This window comes from Ranitomeya imitator, chromosome 3, assembly GCF_032444005.1.
Source record: "Ranitomeya imitator isolate aRanImi1 chromosome 3, aRanImi1.pri, whole genome shotgun sequence".
Classification (NCBI taxonomy): domain Eukaryota; kingdom Metazoa; phylum Chordata; class Amphibia; order Anura; family Dendrobatidae; genus Ranitomeya; species Ranitomeya imitator.
The window spans coordinates 803,992,889-804,016,751 of record NC_091284.1 but is presented as its reverse complement, the minus strand read 5'-3'; the positions used below and the strand labels follow the sequence as shown (position 1 = coordinate 804,016,751).

At 46.0% G+C, this 23,863-nt stretch overlaps 1 protein-coding gene across 6 annotated transcripts in view; it reads left to right on the top strand.

Annotated features, from left to right (window-relative positions):
- Positions 1-23,863, top strand: part of FAT3 (FAT atypical cadherin 3) — a 745,380-nt gene that overhangs the window by 640,858 nt on the left and 80,659 nt on the right. For all 6 annotated transcript variants that reach the window (XM_069759239.1, XM_069759241.1, XM_069759238.1 and 3 more), the window contains 3 exons: positions 7,926-8,079; positions 9,973-10,206; positions 23,418-23,807. In XM_069759239.1, the coding sequence (XP_069615340.1) occupies positions 7,926-8,079; positions 9,973-10,206; positions 23,418-23,807 (778 nt within the window). The remainder of the gene's footprint in view (positions 1-7,925; positions 8,080-9,972; positions 10,207-23,417; positions 23,808-23,863) is intronic.

Sequence of the window (23,863 nt, the reverse complement as noted above, 5' to 3'; positions counted from 1 at the left end):
CATGCTCTGTAGAGACACTAAACATGCAGGACTACAGGGAGCATGCTCTGTAGAGACACTGAACATGCAGGACTACAGGGAGCATGCTCTGTAGAGACACTGAACATGCAGGGCTACAGGGAGCATGCTCTGTAGAGACACTGAACATGCAGGGCTACAGGGAGCATGCTCTGTAGAGACACTGAACATGCAGGACTACAGGGAGCATGCTCTATAGAGACACTGAACATGCAGGACTACAGGGAGCATGCTCTGTAGAGACACTGAACATGCAGGGCTACAGGGAGCATGCTCTGTAGAGACACTGAACATGCAGGGCTACAGGGAGCATGCTCTATAGAGACACTGAACATGCAGGACTACAGGGAGCATGCTCTGTAGAGACACTGAGCATGCAGGGCTACAGAGAGCATGCTCTGTAGAGACACTGAACATGCAGGGCTACAGGGAGCATGCTCTATAGAGACACTGAACATGCAGGACTACAGGGAGCATGCTCTGTAGAGACACTGAACATGCAGGACTACAGAGAGCATGCTCTGTAGAGATACTGAACATGCAGGACTACAGGGAGCATGCTCTGTAGAGACACTAAACATGCAGGACTACAGGGAGCATGCTTTGTAGAGACACTGAACATGCAGGACTACAGGGAGCATGCTCTGTAGAGACACTGAACATGCAGGACTACAGGGAGCATGCTCTGTAGAGACACTGAACATGCAGGGTTACACTGAGCATGCTCTGTAGAGACACTGAACATGCAGGACTACAGGGAGCATGCTCTGTAGAGATACTGAACATGCAGGACTACAGGGAGCATGCTCTGTAGAGACACTGAACATGCAGGACTACAGGGAGCATGCTCTGTAGAGACACTGAACATGCAGGACTACAGGGAGCATGCTCTATAGAGACACTGAACATGCAGGACTACAGGGAGCATGCTCTGTAGAGATACTGAACATGCAGGACTACAGGGAGCATGCTCTGTAGAGACACTGAACATGCAGGACTACAGGGAGCATGCTCTGTAGAGACACTGAACATGCAGGACTACAGGGAGCATGCTCTGTAGAGACACTGAACATGCAGGGCTACAGAGACCATGCTCTGTAGAGACACTGAACATGCAGGGCTACAGGGAGCATGCTCTATAGAGACACTGAACATGCAGGACTACAGGGAGCATGCTCTATAGAGACACTGAACATGCAGGACTACAGGGAGCATGCTCTGTAGAGACACTGAACATGCAGGGCTACAGAGACCATGCTCTGTAGAGACACTGAACATGCAGGGCTACAGGGAGCATGCTCTATAGAGACACTGAACATGCAGGGCTACAGAGAGCATGCTCTGTAGAGATACTGAACATGCAGGGCTACAGAGAGCATGGTCTATAGAGACACTAAACATGCAGGACTACAGGGAGCATGCTCTGTAGAGACACTGAACATGCAGGACTACAGGGAGCATGCTCTGTAGAGACACTAAACATGCAGGACTACAGGGAGCATGCTCTGTAGAGACACTGAACATGCAGGGCTACAGGGAGCATGTTCTGTAGAGACACTGAACATGCAGGACTACAGGGAGCATGCTCTATAGAGACACTGAACATGCAGGACTACAGGGAGCATGCTCTGTAGAGACACTGAACATGCAGGACTACAGGGAGCATGCTCTGTAGAGACACTGAACATGCAGGACTACAGGGAGCATGCTCTGTAGAGACACTGAACATGCAGGACTACAGGGAGCATGCTCTGTAGAGACACTGAACATGCAGGACTACAGGGAGCATGCTCTGTAGAGACACTGAACATGCAGGACTACAGGGAGCATGCTCTGTAGAGACACTAAACATGCAGGACTACAGGGAGCATGCTCTGTAGAGACACTGAACATGCAGGACTACAGAGAGCATGGTCTATAGAGACACTAAACATGCAGGACTACAGGGAGCATGCTCTGTAGAGACACTGAACATGCAGGACTACAGGGAGCATGCTCTGTAGAGACACTGAACATGCAGGACTACAGGGAGCATGCTCTGTAGAGATACTGAACATGCAGGACTGTAGGGAGAATGCTCTGTAGAGACACTGAACATGCAGGACTACAGGGAGCATGCTCTGTAGAGACACTGAACATGCAGGACTACAGGGAGCATGCTCTGTAGAGACACTGAACATGCAGGGTTACACTGAGCATGCTCTGTAGAGACACTAAACATGCAGGACTACAGGGAGCATGCTCTGTAGAGATACTGAACATGCAGGACTACAGGGAGCATGCTCTGTAGAGACACTGAACATGCATGGCTACAGGGAGCATGCTCTGTAGAGACACTGAACATGCAGGACTACAGGGAGCATGCTTTGAAGAGATACTGAACATGCAGGACTACAGGGAGCATGCTCTGTAGAGATACTGAACATGCAGGACTACAGGGAGCATGTTCTGTAGAGACACTGAACATGCAGGGTTACACTGAGCATGCTCTGTAGAGACACTGAACATGCAGGACTACAGGGAGCATGCTCTGTAGAGATACTGAACATGCAGGGCTACAGGGAGCATGCTCTGTAGAGACACTGAACATGCAGGACTACAGGGAGCATGCTCTGTAGAGATACTGAACATGCAGGACTACAGGGAGCATGCTCTGTAGAGATACTGAACATGCATGACTACAGGGAGCATGCTCTGTAGAGACACTGAACATGCAGGGTTACACTGAGCATGCTCTGTAGAGACACTGAACATGCAGGGTTACACTGAGCATGCTCTGTAGAGACACTAATAATAATAATCTTTATTTTTATATAGCGCTAACATATTCCGCAGCGCTTTACAGTTTTGCACACATTATCATCACTGTCCCCATTGGGGCTCACAATCTAGAATCCCTATCAGTATGTCTTTTTGAAATGTGGGAGGAAACCGGAGTACCCGGAGGAAACCCACGCAAACACGGAGAGAACATACAAACTCTTTGTAGATGTTGTCCTGGGTGGGATTAGAACCCACGACCCCAGCGCTGCAAGGCTGCTGTGCTAACCACTGCGCCACCGTGCTGCACTAAACATGCAGGACTACAGAGAGCATGCTCTGTAGAGATACTGAACATGCAGGACTACAGGGAGCATGCTCTGTAGAGTCACTGAACATGCAGGACTACAGGGAGCATGCTCTGTAGAGATACTGAACATGCAGGACTACAGGGAGCATGCTCTGTAGAGACACTGAACATGCAGGACTACAGGGAGCATGCTCTGTAGAGACACTGAACATGCAGGACTACAGGGAGCATGCTCTGTAGAGATACTGAACATGCAGGACTACAGGGCGCATGCTCTGTAGAGACACTGAACATGCAGGACTACAGAGAGCATGCTCTGTAGAGACACTGAACATGCAGGACTACAGGGAGCATGCTCTGTAGAGATACTGAACATGCAGGACTACAGGGAGCATGCTCTGTAGAGACACTGAACATGCAGGACTACAGGGAGCATGTTCTGTAGAGACACTGAACATGCAGGGTTACACTGAGCATGCTCTGTAGAAACACTGAACATGCAGGACTACAGGGAGCATGCTCTGTAGAGACACTAAACATGCAGGACTACAGAGAGCATGCTCTGTAGAGACACTAAACATGCAGGACTACAGGGAGCATGCTCTGTAGGGACACTGAACATGCAGGACTACAGAGAGCATGCTCTGTAGAGACACTAAACATGCAGGACTACAGGGAGCATGCTCTGTAGAGACACTAAACATGCAGGACTACAGGGAGCATGCTCTGTAGAGACACTAAACATTCAGGACTACAGGGAGCATGCTCTGTAGAGACACTAAACATGCAGGACTACAGGGAGCATGCTCTGTAGAGCCACTGAACATGCAGGACTATAGGGAGCATGCTCTGTAGAGACACTAAACATGCAGGACTACAGGGAGCATGCTCTGTAGAGACACTGAACATGCAGGACTACAGGGAGCATGCTCTGTAGAGACACTGAACATGCAGGACTACAGGGAGCATGCTCTGTAGAGACACTGAACATGCAGGACTACAGGGAGCATGCTCTGTAGAGACACTGAACATGCAGGACTACAGAGAGCATGCTCTGTAGAGACACTGAACATGCAGGATTACAGGGAGCATGCTCTGTAGAGACACTAAACATGCAGGACTACAGAGAGCATGCTCTGTAGAGACACTGAACATGCAGGACTACAGGGAGCATGCTCTGTAGAGACACTAAACATGCAGGACTACAGGGAGCATGCTCTGTAGAGACACTGAACATGCAGGACTACAGGGAGCATGCTCTGTAGAGACACTGAACATGCAGGATTACAGGGAGCATGCTCTGTAGAGACACTAAACATGCAGGACTACAGGGAGCATGCTCTGTAGAGACACTGAACATGCAGGACTACAGGGAGCATGCTCTGTAGAGACACTGAACATGCAGGACTACAGGGAGCATGCTCTGTAGAGACACTGAACATGCAGGACTACAGAGAGCATGCTCTGTAGAGACACTAAACATGCAGGACTACAGGGAGCATGCTCTGTAGAGACACTAAACATGCAGGACTACAGAGAGCATGCTCTGTAGAGACACTAAACATGCAAGACTACAGGGAGCATGCTCTGTAGAGACACTGAACATGCAGGACTACAGAGAGCATGCTCTGTAGAGACACTGAACATGCAGGACTACAGGGAGCATGCTCTGTAGAGACACTAAACATGCAGGACTACAGAGAGCATGCTCTGTAGAGACACTAAACATGCAGGACTACAGGGAGCATGCTCTGTAGAGACACTAAACATGCAGGACTACAGGGAGCATGCTCTGTAGAGACACTAAACATGCAGGACTACAGGGAGCATGCTCTGTAGAGACACTGAACATGCAGGGCTACAGGGAGCATGCTCTGTAGAGACACTGAACATGCAGGGCTACAGGGAGCATGCTCTGTAGAGACACTGAACATGCAGGACTACAGGGAGCATGCTCTATAGAGACACTGAACATGCAGGACTACAGGGAGCATGCTCTGTAGAGACACTGAACATGCAGGGCTACAGGGAGCATGCTCTGTAGAGACACTGAACATGCAGGGCTACAGGGAGCATGCTCTATAGAGACACTGAACATGCAGGACTACAGGGAGCATGCTCTGTAGAGACACTGAGCATGCAGGGCTACAGAGAGCATGCTCTGTAGAGACACTGAACATGCAGGGCTACAGGGAGCATGCTCTATAGAGACACTGAACATGCAGGACTACAGGGAGCATGCTCTGTAGAGACACTGAACATGCAGGACTACAGAGAGCATGCTCTGTAGAGATACTGAACATGCAGGACTACAGGGAGCATGCTCTGTAGAGACACTAAACATGCAGGACTACAGGGAGCATGCTCTGTAGAGACACTGAACATGCAGGACTACAGGGAGCATGCTCTGTAGAGACACTGAACATGCAGGACTACAGGGAGCATGCTCTGTAGAGACACTGAACATGCAGGGTTACACTGAGCATGCTCTGTAGAGACACTGAACATGCAGGACTACAGGGAGCATGCTCTGTAGAGATACTGAACATGCAGGACTACAGGGAGCATGCTCTGTAGAGACACTGAACATGCAGGACTACAGGGAGCATGCTCTGTAGAGACACTGAACATGCAGGACTACAGGGAGCATGCTCTATAGAGACACTGAACATGCAGGACTACAGGGAGCATGCTCTGTAGAGATACTGAACATGCAGGACTACAGGGAGCATGCTCTGTAGAGACACTGAACATGCAGGACTACAAGGAGCATGCTCTGTAGAGACACTGAACATGCAGGACTACAGGGAGCATGCTCTGTAGAGACACTGAACATGCAGGGCTACAGAGACCATGCTCTGTAGAGACACTGAACATGCAGGGCTACAGAGAGCATGGTCTATAGAGACGCTAAACATGCAGGACTACAGGGAGCATGCTCTGTAGAGACACTGAACATGCAGGACTACAGGGAGCATGCTCTGTAGAGACACTAAACATGCAGGACTACAGGGAGCATGCTCTGTAGAGACACTGAACATGCAGGGCTACAGGGAGCATGTTCTGTAGAGACACTGAACATGCAGGACTACAGGGAGCATGCTCTGTAGAGACACTAAACATGCAGGACTACAGGGAGCATGCTCTGTAGAGACACTGAACATGCAGGGCTACAGGGAGCATGTTCTGTAGAGACACTGAACATGCAGGACTACAGGGAGCATGCTCTATAGAGACACTGAACATGCAGGACTACAGGGAGCATGCTCTGTAGAGACACTGAACATGCAGGACTACAGGGAGCATGCTCTGTAGAGACACTGAACATGCAGGACTATAGGGAGCATGCTCTGTAGAGACACTGAACATGCAGGACTACAGGGAGCATGCTCTGTAGAGACACTGAACATGCAGGGCTACAGAGACCATGCTCTGTAGAGACACTGAACATGCAGGGCTACAGGGAGCATGCTCTATAGAGACACTGAACATGCAGGGCTACAGAGAGCATGCTCTGTAGAGACACTGAACATGCAGGGCTACAGAGAGCATGGTCTATAGAGACACTAAACATGCAGGACTACAGGGAGCATGCTCTGTAGAGACACTGAACATGCAGGGCTACAGGGAGCATGTTCTGTAGAGACACTGAACATGCAGGACTACAGGGAGCATGCTCTGTAGAGACACTGAACATGCAGGGCTACAGGGAGCATGTTCTGTAGAGACACTGAACATGCAGGGCTACAGGGAGCATGTTCTGTAGAGACACTAAACATGCAGGACTACAGGGAGCATGTTCTGTAGAGACACTGAACATGCAGGACTACAGAGAGCATGCTCTGTAGAGACACTAAACATGCAGGACTACAGAGAGCATGCTCTGTAGAGACACTAAACATGCAGGACTACAGGGAGCATGCTCTGTAGAGACACTAAACATGCAGGACTACAGGGAGCATGCTCTGTAGAGACACTAAACATGCAGGACTACAGGGAGCATGCTCTGTAGAGACACTGAACATGCAGGACTACAGGGAGCATGCTCTATAGAGACACTGAACATGCAGGACTACAGGGAGCATGCTCTATAGAGACACTGAACATGCAGGACTACAGGGAGCATGCTCTGTAGAGACACTGAACATGCAGGACTACAGGGAGCATGCTCTATAGAGACACTGAACATGCAGGGCTACAGGGAGCATGCTCTCTAGAGACACTGAACATGCAGGACTACAGGGAGCATGCTCTGTAGAGACACTGAACATGCAGGACTACAGAGAGCATGCTCTGTAGAGACACTGAACATGCAGGACTACAGGGAGCATGCTCTGTAGGGACACTGAACATGCAGGACTACAGGGAGCATGCTCTGTAGAGACACTGAACATGCAGGACTACAGAGAGCATGCTCTGTAGAGACACTGAACATGCAGGACTACAGGGAGCATGCTCTGTAGAGACACTGAACATGCAGGACTACAGGGAGCATGCTCTATAGAGACACTGAACATGCAGGACTACAGGGAGCATGCTCTGTAGAGACACTGAACATGCAGGACTACAGGGAGCATGCTCTGTAGAGACACTGAACATGCAGGACTACAGGGAGCATGCTCTATAGAGACACTGAACATGCAGGACTACAGGGAGCATGGTCTATAGAGACACTAAACAGGCAGAGCTATTGAGAGCATGCTCTATATAGACTGGAATAGAAAAGCGTGGCTACACGGAATATGCTACACAAAATAAGCAGCATTACATGGAGGATCCTCCGTACAGACTGTGACCGTGCACCATTGTGATTTTATGGTATCATTTCTCTCCATAGGTTGTAAATGCAGCCTCCTTTCCGGAAGACATTCCTCCCAATAAGATGCTTCTAAAAATCAGTGCTAAAGATGCCGACATTGGGATCAACTCTGAGATCCGCTATTCTCTGCACGGAGCTGGTGCTGATAACTTTTATTTAGATTCTGAAAGTGGTAAGTATAGATACTAGCGGGGCAGGAAAGTGTCCAAATATTTGTAAAGGGTTTTTTTCCCCCAAGAACGTATGCTGAGGACGTGACCTCACTGGTGGCCTATTAGTGTGGGCTTCGTCACCATGGGGCACCTAACGGGACCACTGATGGACCCGGATACTCTTCTCTATTTAGCCTGCTGTGGTCACACTTCCACCGATCACACATTGATTGACGATCTTGAGGAGAGGCCAATAATGCAAATTCTTTTTTTTTTTTTTTTTTTGTAAAAATGTAAATTTTTCTTGAAATTCCAATTAGAGTCAGATATTTAAAGCCAGTCCATAATCTTGTTCATGGGGTATGAAGCTGGTTGTAGCTATTTAAAAACATAATAAAATATAAAAATAATAAAGAAAATGCCTGGAGAACACCCCTTTAGCTATTTAATGTCCACCAATATGCCTTTTTATTGACCTGAGAAATAAAAGAATAGCGTGCCCCGATGGGTGAATATATAGTAGGCCAAATGCACAGTAGCGATCTCAGGCAGGAAGGTAAGTCTAAAAATTATTCCTTTATTACTTTTGTTAAAAGAACATATTACAGGCAGTGGGTGGTAAAAAATCTGACGCGTTCCAACTCAAGAGTCTTAATCATGGATTACCAATAGATATTAGGTGCCATATTTATACGATAGTTGATGCCCTGCTGCATTGGCCATGGACGGTGATGAAACTGATCATGGTGGTATAAACCCCTATATGCTGCAGTCTATAGTGACAGCGGCATTTAGGGGGTCAACAGAGTGAGGGGGCTTCCTCGTTACCTCCAATGGCACCACGAGGTCGCAATTGTATGGTCTCGATGGTCGCCAGGTAATGGCCTCAGGGTCTATGAACTATGGTAGCCTTTTAGGATGTTGACAACATTTTAGTGGAAAAAAATATATAATTTTTCATTCCATTCATTCCCCTTTTTGTGAGGCACCTGAAGGGTTAGCAATCTACCGGACAGCAGTTTTGATTACTTATAGGGGTGTTATTTTTAAAATGGTGTCTCAAAGTCACTTTAAAACTGAATAGGTCTCTAAAAATATATATATAAGTTTTGTAAATTTCCATGAAAAATTAAAAATTGCTGCGAGACATCCTAACAAAATCAATGGGCATTTGAAAAATGATGGCGGCATAAGTAAGCACATGGCAAATTATATGTATTCATTATTTCTTGTGGTATAACGATCTGGTTGGGTAAGGGTGTAAATATTAAAAATGTGAAAATCGCTAATTTTTCGACATTTTCGTGAAAATTTCTGATATTTTCACAAAAAAACACAAAACTTGTCAGCTTACGTTTACCGTGAACATAAAGTAGAACGTGTCATGAAAAAATAGTTTCAGACTCAGTGGGAAATGTTAAAACATTACAGAGGTATTGCCAAATAAAATGACACGTCTGATTTGTAAAATGTTGCCCGGTCACTAAAAGGGGCAAATTGTTTTGCTTGGTGAACAAATTTGAGTGAGTGATCAAAGTATAAAAAAATAAAACAAAAAAAACGCACATTTACGAGCCTGGCAGTCTGCCCATATTTTTTTTAACTTCTGGGATTTTAAGGAGCTGTTAACCAACCTCTGTCTTTTGCATTTGGCTGATCTCATGTTTTTTAATTAAATGCTGAGAAGATAAAGCCGGTGAGAGTCAGAGAATAATCTTACAAAACTATCAAAATCTTTTGGGTCTGATTCTGAAAACACGTTGTCCCTTTCCAGTCCGGGCTTAATTGGCTTCCTCTTCGCGAAGACCTAGAATGAAAATTGTGTGCGTTGCTGGTGGCAGCCACAGGAGAGATGGAACGGGACATATGCTACAAGCTGAGCTGTCATCTTTTATTTTTCCAAACAATTGCAGGTGAGCTGAAGACCTTGGCCCCCTTGGACCGCGAGAAGATTCCAGTATACAATTTAATTGCTCGAGCCACGGATGGGGGAGGAAGGTTTTGCCAGTCTGAAATCCGTTTAATTCTGGAAGATGTCAATGATAACCCTCCAGTCTTCTCGGCTGATTATTACACTGCCAGTGTCTACGAGAATACGGTCACCAAAGCTTTGCTGACGAGAGTGCAGGCTAATGACCCCGATGTTGGTGAGTGAACCTAATTAAGGTCATGCACGTTCTTAAGTTCATCTCCACTGGGGAAACTTTGAATCCTTCGTTCCAACCTCTAACTCAAAGATACTAGATGAGGGGACACCAAAACATTACTTTCTAATTTCTACACTTTCCGACTCATATGTCAAACATCTTGTAGCTTTCCTTCAATGTGATCGTCCAAAGAAGTTTTGACTATATTTTGAGAAACCCCCTGAATCATGGTTGGGAAACAGCAAGCAAATGACAAGGAAACACAGTTTAAAGGACATCTTAGTGAAATCCATAGTGCCAAGCTTAGGGACTTTCAGTCGCTCCGACTATAACATGGCAAGACCTATTCTGTATAAATTACCTTGAGGAGTTTTAATGTCAGCAACATACTATGTATTTTTTGAAAATGAAGTTAAAGCAGGGGTGGGACAGGTAAAGGCCAGCCGAAGGAGATGTAGAGCAAACTCATAAGCCTCAAGAGACTGGAGAAAGATTTTAGACTACCAAAGACTCCAATAGACAGTGTAGCCAAGCTGCAGTCAATGATGGTATCTACACCTTCATTGTAGAACCAAATTAATAGCAGGTAAGATGTACATTGTACATGCCTATATTATAGAACGTTCCTCAAGGAGAATTTGTCATGAATGCAAAAGGGCCAGTATTCAGATCTTTGCCCATCCCTTTAATATTAATGCCACATCCCAAAATGATCCAAATATGCATTCTACCAAAGGCATGTACAGTTATTTCTGTGTTTTCTAGACCGCAACATTTATATTCATTTGCAAACCTTAGTTGATCAATTGGGGTCAGTTCTGGTTTCTTTAGATGGGTTGGTGTCACATAGGGTCTGTATACTAGGAAGTCTGGTGTGGGTTCAGTATTCAGGAGGTACTGACCTGGGATCTGTATTGAGGGTGGGTCTAGCCTGGTGTCTTTATAGAAGATGGATCTTGCCTGAGGTCTGTATAGAGGGTGGGTCTGGCTTCGGATCTGTATTGAGTGTGGGTCTGGCCTGTGGTCTGTATAGAGGGTGAGTCTGGCCTGAGGTCTGTATAGAGGTTGGAAGTTTCAAAGAAAGCAGTAAAGCCGCACCCTATAATTATATAGTCTCTATGGACATCGGGGCGCACGTCCTCACCAGGGGGTCCATCCCAGACAGAACATCCAAATCCAAACTGAAGAAAAGGACAGCGCCACACCGGATAGTGAAAAGCAGCTCACATATTTATTCTGCCTCCTGCGGCAACGTTTCGGTCCGAAGACCTTTGTCAAGCTTGACAAAAGTCTTTGGACCGAAACGTTGCCACAGGAGGCAGAATAAATATGTGAGCTGCTTTTCACTATCCGGTGTGGCGCTGTCCTTTTCTTCAGTTTGAATTTGTATAGAGGGTGGGTCTGGCTTCGGATCTGTATTGAGTGTGGGTCTGGCCTGTGGTCTGTATAGGGTGGATCTGGCCTGAGGTCTGTATAGGGTGGATCTGGCCTGAGGTCTGTATAGAGGGTGGGTCTGGCCTGCGGTCTATATAGAAGGTGGGTTTGGCTTGGGTGCTGTATAAAGGGTGGATTTGGCTTGGGTTCTGTATAGAGGGTGGGTCTGGCCTGCGGTCTGTATAGAGGGTGGGTTTGGCCTGCGGTCTGTATAGAGGGTTTGGTTGACTTGGGTTCTGTATAGAGAGTGGGTCTGGCCTGGGGTCTGTATAGAACGTGTGTCTGACCTGGGGTCTATAAAGAGGTTGATTCTGGCTTGGGGTTTGTATAGAGGGGGGTTGGCTTGGATTCTGAATAGAGGGTACATCTGGCCTGAGGTCTGCATCGAAGGTGGGTCTGGTCTGGGGTCTATATAGAGGTTGGGTTTGGTGAGGGGTCTGTATAGAAGGTGGGTTAGCCTGGGGTCGGTATACAGAGTGAGTTTGGCTTGGCTTCTGTATAGAGGGTGGGTCTGGCCTGGGGTCTGTATAGAAGGTAGGTCTGGTCTGTGGTTTGTATATAGGGTGGGACTGGCCTGGGGTCTATATAGAGGGTGGGACTGGCCTGGGGTCTGTATAGAGGGTGGATCTGGTCTGGGGTCTGTATAGAGGGTGCGTCTGACCTGGGGTCTGTATAGAGCGTCGGTCTGGCCTGGGGTCTATATAGAGGGGGGACCTTGCCTGGGGTCTGTATAGAGGGTGGATCTAGCCTGAGGTCTGTATAGAGGGTGGGTCTGGCCTGGGGTCTGTATAGAAGGTGGGTTTGCCTGGGGTCTGTATAGAGGGTGGATCTGGTCTGGGGTCTGTATAGAGGGTGTGTCTGACCTGGGGTCTGTATAGTAGGTGGCCCTGGCCTAGGGTCTGTATAGAGGGTGGATAGTGAAGTATATCGTGGCACAGCTGTGTCGGTGCTCAAGAAAGGTTTCCCACACCAGCAATCATATAGTTAGTAAATAACTTGGCACTCAACTTAGTGGATCGTGATAATAAAGAAAAATAATTTTATTACTTGAATAGCAGCCCAGCATAAACGTTTCGGTCAAACATTTAGACCTTCTTCAGTAAACCGACTGCTGGTATAATGGAGAGTATAGGGCACTGATATATGTAGATAGGGTCCTATGGTGGAGTTTTTGCAGGACCTCTAAGATTGAAGCAATTATCCAAGTAAATAGAACGTGTGCGTATTTCCGTTCCAAATAGGCTTGAAAGATAATAAGCTAGTATAAATAACTTAAGAGGTACTGGAATACTGCCAAGAAGCACGGGATATGAAGAAATGTCCAACTGAATGGCCTGGAGTTATATAATCCTGGCCAAAAGGGTGGTACATATAGGCACAGAGTACCGGAGTATAAAATAACATTCAACTAGCGGCGGACACCGCGTTGATGTTCACCTCCTACCTATCTTATACCGGAACAGATCCTCAGCGCACCTTCCCTATGAGACTTGCCTTTTGAAGCCTTCTTACAAAGCCCTGTGCATTAGATTTTCACCGCGTCTCCGGTACTCTGTGCCTATATGTACCACCCTTTTGGCCAGGATTATATAACTCCAGGCCATTCAGTTGGACATTTCTCCATATCCCGTGCTTCTTGGCAGTATTCCAGTACCTCTTAAGTTATTTATACTAGCTTTTATCTTTCAAGCCTATTTGGAACGGAAATACGCACACGTTCTATTTACTTGGATAATTGCTTCAATCTTAGAGGTCTTGCAAAAACTCCACCATAGGACCCTATCTACATATATCAGTGCCCTATACTCTCCATTATACCAGCAGTCGGTTTACTGAAGAAGGTCTAAATGTTTGACCGAAACGTTTATGCTGGGCTGCTATTCAAGTAATAAAATTATTTTTCTTTATTATCACGATCCACTAAGTTGAGTGCCAAGTTATTTACTAACTGTATAGAGGGTGGATCTGGTCTGGGGTCTGTATAGAAGGTGGGTTTGCCTGGGGTCTATATAGAGGGTGGGCCTGGCCTGGGGTCTGTATAGAAGGTGGGTTTGCCTGGGGTCTGTATAGAGGGTGGATCTGGCCTGAGGTCTGTATAGAGGGTGGGTCTGGCCTGGGGTCTGTATAGAAGGTGGGTCTGACCTGGGGTCTATATAGAGGGTGAGTTTGGCCTGGGGTCTATATAGAGGGTGGGCCTGGCCTGGGGTCTGTATAGAAGGTGGGTTTGCCTGGGGTCTGTATAGAGGGTGGGTCAGGCCTGGGGTCTATATGGAAGGTGGGTTTGGCTTGGGTGCTGTATAAAGGGTGGATCTGGCTTGGGTTCTGTATAGAGAGTGGGTTTGGCTTGGCTTCTGTATAGAAGGTGGGTCTGGCCTGGGGTCTGTATAGAAGGTGGGTTTGCCTGGGGTCTGTATAGAGGGTGGGTCAGGCCTGAGGTCTATATGGAAGGTGGGTTTGGCTTGGGTGCTGTATAAAGGGTGGATCTGGCTTGGGTTCTGTATAGAGAGTGGGTTTGGCTTGGCTTCTGTATAGAAGGTGGGTCTGGCCTGGGGTCTGTATAGAAGGTGGGTCTGGTCTGGGGTCTGTATAGAGGGTGGATCTGGTCTGGGGTCTGTATAGAGGGTGGCCCTGGCCTGGGGTCTGTATAGAGAGTGGGTTTGGCTTGGCTTCTGTATAGAAGGTGGGTCTGGCCTGGTGTCTGTATAGAAGGTGGCCCTGGCCTGGGGTCTCTATAGAGGGTGGATCTGGTCTGGGGTCTGTATAGAACGTGAGTCTGGTCTGGGGTCTCTATAGAGGGTGGCCCTGGCGTGGGATCTGTATAGAAGGTGGGTTTGCCTGGGGTCTGTATAGAGGGTGGGTCAGGCCTGGAGTCTATATAGAAGGTGGGTTTGGCTTGGGTGCTGTATAAAGGGTGGATCTGGCTTGGGTTCTGTATAGAGAGTGGGTTTGGCTTGGCTTCTGTATGGAAGGTGGGTCTGGCCTGGGGTCTTTATAGAAGGTGGGTTTGCCTGGGGTCTGTATAGAGGGTGGGTCTGGCCTGGGTTCTGTATAGATGGTGGGTCTTGTTTGAACTTTGTACCTATAATTAATATCTACTCTCCATCTCAGTTTCGGTGGTCTTCTGTATTGTCTGTATGTGACTAGAGGTGGTCTGTGTTCTGTATTTGCCAGGCAGAAGGTTATATTCGTGATCCGAATGCCGTGTACCAAACTTTAGTTCCATGCTTTTCGAACATCAGAAAGTTTAGGTTTAGGTTTGGGTTCTGCTGAAGTCCAAGAGGTGTCCCCTTTGTCCGGGGGACACTAGATGTCTCTGATGTAAGCACATGTTGTATTTTCCTGGCTATTAACAGCATCCTTCAGCTCCCGAGTCGGAGTTTTATCTTGAACATTAATGGATTTCTTGGGTATAGCTGACAGTAGTGGTTATCAGAGTCGTAGATCAGATCAGGGGCATAAAGCGAATATCTGCAAGTAATTGTTCTAAAAAACAAAGCCATTCTCCGGTTCATCCTGATGTAGCAGAGAACCTGTACCCCGGAGCTAGAACATTTTATTTTTTCTTCCTCTCTTTTCTTGCCAGTCGCCTCAGCCTGAACTTTTTGTGTTAGCAATTTAATCAAAAAGAAGGCTGTATCATCACGATATAGTCTTACTGATGCTCTTAAAATGACATTTTTGTAGACTTTCCATTTTTTAGAAGATTTGTTTTTTACAAAGTGATGTATAGTTCAAAGGCGAGACTTGCTGGATCTGACAGAGGTTTAAAGGCCACCAAAAGTCTAGAATACGCACCTTAATTGCTTCATACTCTAATCCTGAGGTTCTGTAAAACTTTTCGGGAACTTTCACAGTAAACCGTTATTAAATTCGGTCCAGATTTTATTAAAATAATAAAAAAAAGTTTCACGTTTCCGTTAGATAAAACGACTGGAAAGATAGAAATAACCAATCTTAAATTACTTAAAAGTATTGTCCGGTGAAAACAAATAATCACCTATCCACAGGATAGGTATAATAACTCACTGATCTTGGGGGTCCAACCGTTAGGACCCTCACTGAACAGAAAAACAGGGCCCTTTTATCCTCGGAATAGAGCCGCAGTGTTCATGTCTGACCAACACTCCATTTATTTTCTATGGGCCTGCCTGAAAAAGCCGAGTGCAGCACATCCGACCTGCTAATACAGGGATTATAGTGGGGATTAAAGTGCCCCCATCGGCGAGCAAAGTTCCCATTTTGCCAATCCGTGCAGGTCCCGGCATTCGAACCCCAACCAATTAGTAAGTTATCGTCTATCCTCTAAATAGGTGATAACTTGTTTCCAATGGAAGACCCCTTTAAACAGTATTCTTAGTACCCTCCCCCATTAGCAGCATGGGCGCGGATCTGCTGTGAGGACCCAAAATCATCAAGGTGTTTTTATAGATCTACTATCTGTTTTTTATAGATTTAATAGATCTAAGTCTACTAGGTGCTGTTCATGGCAGCCATCTGTTCTAGACTAGCTCTCATTGGGCCGCCTGTCTTCCGTAGAGTGTTTTTACCCAGATCCAGTGGCAGAGATACAATATTTGTAGAAAGATGTGGCACTCACCCTGTAGTGTTGTATTCAGTAGTCCTTTATTTTACCATCCATGGGTTGAGGACATTAAACAGAGGCGGCAGGTTAAGGCAAGGCTGCGGGATGACGAGAGTGGACGACGGCCGTTTCGCTCCGGCTGCGCTTCAATGGGTCCAGGCATTGAAGCGCAGCCGGCGCGAAATGGCCGTCGTCCACTCTCGTCATTCCTCGCCTTAACCTGCCGCCATTCTTTCTGCGGTTTTCTTTGAGAATTGGTTGATACAATATTTGTACCCAGAGGGTTAGGGCGACCCACTGCCATCTTAAAAGCAGCATCCCATCATCTATTAGCTATCGTCCTACCGGGGTAACTTGCAAGGGGTGTTTTAGGATGAGCTGTTGAAGAGTATGTAGTGTTTTGCAGAGGGGTCATCTGCTGTCTATGTCTACCCCTGCTCAAATCAATATGGGTCCCCTAAATTAATGTGGGTCCCTCCATTTAGCCAGGGTTTTCTTGTCTAGTCTTTGTCTGGATTCCAGATTACAGTCTGTCCTAAACCAGTCAAATCTACTTTACTGTTGTCTGAATGGGAGCATTGCTAACAATACCATTAAATAGGTAATTAGGCATTAATTTCGTCTTAACGGGTTATTCCTAAGATGGGAAGCTATTCCCTATCTACTGTACATAGGATATCTTACTGATCGCTGGTGGTCTGACCACTGGGATTCCCATCAATCCTGAGAACAGGGCTCTGGAACCCTGGATGGTCCTCTGCAGAGCACCATCCTGAATGGAGTGTAGTTGCACATGCCCAACCACCGCTCCGTTCATTGACTATAGGACAATGGGAAAGAGCCAAACACGGTGCTCGGCTATTTTTATGGATGGGGGTAACTGACTATTTAAGGAATAGCTCTTAAAGAGGTTAACGTTTGCCAATGAATTCAGCTGAGCCATTAGCTAAAAATCCCAGACTGTTGAAAACCTCAGAATCCTCTGAAACCCACATGAAGAAGCTATTACTGCCAGGAATGGTTGTGTCTGACCATTCATTTTCCCTGCAGCGGCCACTACAGGGGGAAAGTGGTATTAAATTATATTTAAATGGGTGCCTACATGTAAGTCATGGGTGAGCCGGTCTGCCAGAGCCAGTGACGATATCTACATAGAGAAGGGTCCTGAGAATGACCCTTAGGCCTTGTTCACACGGTCAGTATTTGGTCAGTATTTTACATCAGTATGTGTAAGCCCAAACCAGGAGTGGGTGATAAATACAGAAGTGGTGACGTGTTTCTATGATACTTTTCCTCTATTTGTTCCACTCCCGGTTATTGCTTATAAATATTGACCAAATACTGACCGTGTGAAAGTGACCTTAGGTATATAAAATTGCACAGGTTTATAAGCTGAACATAGGAATATTGATTTAAAAAAAGAAAGAAGTTCTCACCAAACCTTTGCCCTTAATCCAGACAAAGACAAACTGATAGATCCACTGACAGATCCTCCAGATAATGTTTTACATTGTGGGATTTTACATTGATAATCGATGAAAATTCAGTGGTGGCAGATAACTGCACTGAGTTTAATGGTTGTTGTGTAAAAGCTCCTTAAAGGGAATCTGTCAGCAGGATTTTGCTATGTAATCTGAGAGAAGCATGTAGGGGCAGAGAGCATGATTCCAGTGATGTGTCACTTACTAGGCTGAGTTTTGCTGATTCGATACAGTGCTATCTGTGTCCATAATATTTTCATGCAAGAGACGAACACAGTACTACCTGCGTCTAGATTATTTTCAGGGAGAGAGAGAGACACAGTACTATCTGTGTCTGCAACATTATCAGGAGAAAGAGGAACACAGTACTATCTGTGTCTTCATCATTTTCAGGAGAAAGAGGAACACAGTACTATCTGTGTCTTCATCATTTTCAGGAGAAAGAGGGACACAGTACTATCTGTGTCTGCATCATTTTCAAGGGAAAGAAGGACACAGTACTATCTGTGTCTTCATCATTTTCAAGGGAAAGAGGGACACAGTACTATCTGTGTCTGCATCATTTTCAAGGGAAAGAGGGACACAGTACTATCTGTGTCTGCATCATTTTCAGGAGAAAGAGGGACGCAGTACTATCTGTGTCTGCATCATTTTCAAGGGAAAGAGGGACACAGTACTATCTGTGTCTGCATCATTTTCAGGAGAAAGAGGACCACAGTACTATCTGTGTCTGCATCATTTTCAGGAGAAAGAGGGACGCAGTACTATCTGTGTCTTCATCATTTTCAAGGGAAAGAGGGACACAGTACTATCTGTGTCTGCATCATTTTCAAGGGAAAGAGGGACACAGTACTATCTGTGTCTGCATCATTTTCAGGAGAAAGAGGGACACAGTACTATCTGTGTCTGCATCATTTTCAGGAGAAAGAGGGACACAGTACTATCTGTGTCTGCATCATTTTCAGGAGAAAGAGGAACACAGTACTATCTGTATCTGCATCATTTTCAGATGAAAGAGGACCACAGTACTATCTGTGTCTGCATCATTTTCAGGAGAAAGAGGGACACAGTACTATCTGTGTCTTCATCATTTTCAGGAGAAAGAGGACCACAGTACTATCTGTATCTGCATCATTTTCAAGGGAAAGAGGGACACAGTACTATCTGTGTCTTCATCATTTTCAGGAGAAAGAGGGACACAGTACTATCTGTGTCTGCATCATTTTCAGGAGAAAGAGGGACACAGTACTATCTGTGTATGCATCATTTTCAGATGAAAGAGGACCACAGTACTATCTGTGCCACATCATTTTTAGGCGAGAGAGGAGCAAACTAATATCTGTGTCCACATCATTTTCACGGAGAGGAAGGGAGGTGAAGATTAAAGGTGTCTGGCAACACAATGTCTGGAGGCTTCAGGTGTGGCAGACTTTTTTTCACATCATACAATCCATGGCTGCCATGACGCTTCCGTTTCCTCATTATTTCCTCATGACCAGCTTCGATCAGGGATTCGTATACCTGACAGTGTGTGTGGTGTTATGTACGGCCCTTAGTACTTTATAGTGTATAATAAACACTTAGCGTAATACTATGTTTCACCATAAACGCCAGTTTCTCCCGCGCATAGCTGTATGCCAGGTCCCGTCCCCTTGGCGGAATGTGCAGGAGTCAGCGCCTCTATTAGACCTGATGTTAATTGTTATTCTTGCGCCTCTAAGCTGCGGATGCGTTGGAATGTGGCGCTTTATAAATATTCCCTAAACCAGCAACACCCCGGCTACCGAGACACAGAATAAATTATCGGCTGGGTGTGCGGCGGCTTCTGCATTCTGTTCTTAATTAGCTCTAAAATGACTCTGCTTGAGCGGACGAAGCAAGCAAGCATGTTGCTTCCCTTCAGATCTCATTAGCGCAGACGGGCTCCGAATGCAGATGTGCAGCACAAAGCCATAGGTTGTCAGGAGCCAGCTCAGCAAAATCAATGCTAAGTGGGAAGAGCTTGGCCCAGATTCGGAGAGATGTGGCACCGCCGAATGCAACCTTATGATACAGAGGGGAATCCACACACAGATAAATGGGGGCGTAGTCACACGCTGCAGAATTCCCCCGGTACTGCCTGCTTAAAGGAACCTACTGTGTCCCCAAATGATATTAACGTGCAGATATAGGGTTAATCTGCAGGTGAGCAGCATCTCAATTCTGTCCGGCCATCTTACTGACACTGTGGCTACCGGGAGAAAATGAATGGGGAAGAGCGGACCTGTGGAATTTCAGGTTCTGGTATCCCACCCGAACTTATGCAAAAGTCTTGTTCAGGTACCAGAACTGTACTCGAACTTGGACCCCAACCCCATTGAAAACAATGGAGACCCAAACTTTCTCTCCGCCTCCTCTGTACGATTCCCACAACTGCCTTCCAGAACTTCGGAACTTGCGTTACAACTGTCTCCTCTCAGACTTCCCCCGGAACTCCGGACATTGAAATGGACGTCTGGGAGAGTTCCGTGTTCTAACTGTCCGGTATGAACACTGAACATTTAGGTTCGGATTCGCTGATCTCTAAAAATTAACTTAATTCCTCCCGGGAGCCATCAGCTTTCAGTCTTAGACACGTGCCTGGAGCTGCTACAGACATCGCCCACAACATTTCGAGTGGCAACTGTCAGCACACCCTGACACTTTGATTGACAGCTCCCTGTGCACAGATGCGCTACACAGTACACCATGAGCGGCGGCTGTCAGCACACCCCGACACTTTGATTGACAGCTCAATGTGTACAGATGTGCTTCACAGTAGACAGTGAGCAGCGGCTGTCAGCACGCCCGACACTTTGATTTTTCAGCTCAGCTCACTGTGCACAGATGCTCTACACAGTACACAATGAGCAGCGACTGTCAGCATGACCGACACTTTGATTGACAGCTCATTCTGAAAAGATGCGCTGCAGTGTGATCTGGCAAAAATGTGCTGGATGTGCTTAGAGCCTCTACTCACAGAGCGATGACTGTAGCTTCGATGGTGGCACCTCTGACTGAAAGTTGTCGGCTGCCAGGAAGGAAAAAGTTAATTTTCTCCCGGTAGCTGGGCTTTCAGTAAGGGTACGTTTCAGTAAACGCTGCTAGTTGGACGCTGTGTACATCCACAGCGTCCAACCAGCAGCAGCCAGATGTTATAGCATAGTGGATGGGATTTCATGAAATCCCATCTCCACTATGCGTGCATGGACACTTCCGGCTTCCCTCCAGAGACGGACATGCGGCGCGTCTTTCCAGACTGCAGCATGTCTATTCATCTATTTCATGAAATCCCCTCCACTATGCTGTAACATCTGGACGCTGCGTGTTTGACGCTGCGGCTCTACGCAGCGTCAAACACGCAGCATTTCCTGAATGTGGAAACATACCCTATGGCAACCGGACTACAGTGAAACTCTATTTACCAGCTGATTAACCCTATATCTGCATGCTAATATCATAAGGGGACATGACGGGTTCCCTTTATCTCGGAGATGGTGATGATGGGCCATACCAAAGATGAATCACTTGATTGTCAAGGCTGTCACTATGGATTGCACAAAGCTGTGAGTGGCCTCCACTTTCAAGTGAAGCTTCAATGCTATGGATGACCCCAAGCAAGAGAGGATGGAGAACAGCAATTAAACAAATCGAGATGATGAGAATATTAGTATAATATATATATATATATATATATATATATATATATATATATATATATATTCCCTTTTAGGGGCAGTACACATTAATGTGTATGTCCTTGAGTATCGCTTTAAAGGCTGTGAATTAAGATAATCATATATTCAATTGATGCTGGGGCAGCGACTAGTTGATTGCGGCAAGTTTAGCTTTGGAGACCTCCAGCGATCAGTTGCAGCCAGCTGTGCATTCCCTCTGCAGTGCCCACTACAGGAGAGATGTGGTACTACATGAAGCTAAGAATGTAGTGAGAGCAGCTTCATATACGGGTGTCCCACGACAAACATGGGCAATAACTAATAATGAGTTACCTTGTTAACATAAGCCAGATAACAGCAAACATGCCGCTCCATCTGAAAAGACAAGTAACAGATTTAGCATTTGAGGGACATAATTGTGCGCTATATCTATGTTGTATCTTTTAGGAAATCATCTCTGATAACTGTGCTGTTTGTGTGCAATCAGTAAGTGAAGCCTTGTGCTACCATCTGTCAGTACTGTTGGGCAGAAGGATAAAGCTGTCCATTTGGCTTCCATTTTGCATGACCTATGTTTCGATGGTGTCTGCACAGGCTTTGCAGCATGATATTGTATTATAAATGTGCACCTGCTGTCTGCATGTAGGCGGCCAGTCATAAGAATGCAGATTATAGGTTGGTGGGGAACTTCTCTGATCACGAAGGCCGATATCTAGCTGACAGCAGCAATGAAAAATAATGGTGTCACAAAACAACAACAAGGCTACAATATTGTCTATTACGCTTCTATACAGCAAGAAATGATAAAGAAAGGCATTTAAGCCTGATAAATTACTTTCTAACTTCTTTTGAAATAAACTGCTTGTTCTGACTTTACCCTTTTTTTCTGCCTAACTACCCATTCCGTGGTCTCCTTCCCTTTTTTTGTCTCCTCTTCTAATTTCCTCCTTTTCTCCCTATTTTCTTTCTTTTCCCTCATCACGTATCGTCCCTCTTCTGATTCCTTCTCTTGCCATCCTCACTGTTCATCTTCCCTCTCTTCTTACCTGTGTCTCCTTCCTCTTCTTCAGTCCCTACTCTGCCCTTATCTCATCACTCCCTCTCTTCTCTCCTTTGTTACTTCTCCTGATTTTCTTCCCTTTCTTCTCTCTTCTTTAAACCTTCCTTCTCCTTTTCTTCTTTCTTTCACTCCTCTCCTTCTTTCCCTTTCTTCTCTCCTCTTATCCTTCTTTTTTCTTCTTCTTTTCCATTTCACCTTTCCTGTTTCCCTTTCTCTTCTCTCCCCTCCCTTCAAATTCTTCTTTCTTTCACTCATCTCCTTCCTTTATTCTCTTCTCTTATCCTTCTCTCCTCTCCTGTCCTTTCGTATATACCATATATTCTTTTCCTTTCTCTTCTCTCTGATCCTTTTCTTCTGTCTTTCACTCCTCTCGTTTCTTACCTTCTCTCCTCACCACGTTTCCCTTACCTTCTTTCTTTCGCCGCCTTCCTTTTCTTCTCTCTTCCTCGCCATTCCTTCCTTTCATTCTCTTTCTCCTCTCCACTTTCATCTTCCTTTTTCTTCTTCCTGTCCAATACTTTCTTACCCTCTCCTCTCATTTCCCAATTTCCCTTCCACATTGAATTTTTTCTGTCTTCTGCCGTCATGTTTTCTACTTCCAGCCTCTTGTTCACATCTTTCTTTTTCCTTTCTCTCCTTTCTTTTTTTCCTCTTTGCACTTCTCTCCTCTGCCTTTCTTCCCCCTCTTTCCTTTTTCATTCAGTGCCTTCATTTTCACCTTTTTTCCTATCTCCATTATGCTTTCCTTCTCCTTTTTTCATATCTATTTTCCCAATCTCCCATCTTCTGCTTCAATTCCCTTTACTTCTCTTCTATTTCTCTTTTACAGTCTTCCTTTAATTTACCTCTTTATCTCCCATTATTTGTCTTTTTCCCCTTATCTCCCTTTTCCTTCTTTTCTTAAATGTCATTTTTAACACACAGCTATTTAATCCCCATCTTGCTTTTGTATATTCTAGGCATAAACCGGAAGGTGATCTACTCCCTGGTTGGCTCAGCAGATGGACATTTCACTATGGATGAGCAATCCGGCATCATTGTCCTGGAGCAGCCACTAGACCGGGAAGTCCAGTCCTCCTATAATATAACCGTGAAAGCCTCAGACCGGAGCCCCCTCCAGCCGTTATCTTCATTTGCAGTTGTTACAATCACGGTCCTGGATGTCAATGATAACCCTCCAGTATTTGAAAGGAGAGATTACCTGGTCACGGTTCCCGAAGACACAGCCATTGGTTCCCAAGTGATGTTCATATTTGCCGCCAGCAAGGATATTGGCTCAAATGCAGAAATAATGTACAGCTTCAGGACCGGAAATGAACATGGGAAGTTCAAGATCAATCCCAAGACAGGTAAAAGGCAGTAATTATCAATTTCCAAGACTCTTTGGTGAGTTTTGATCATGTTG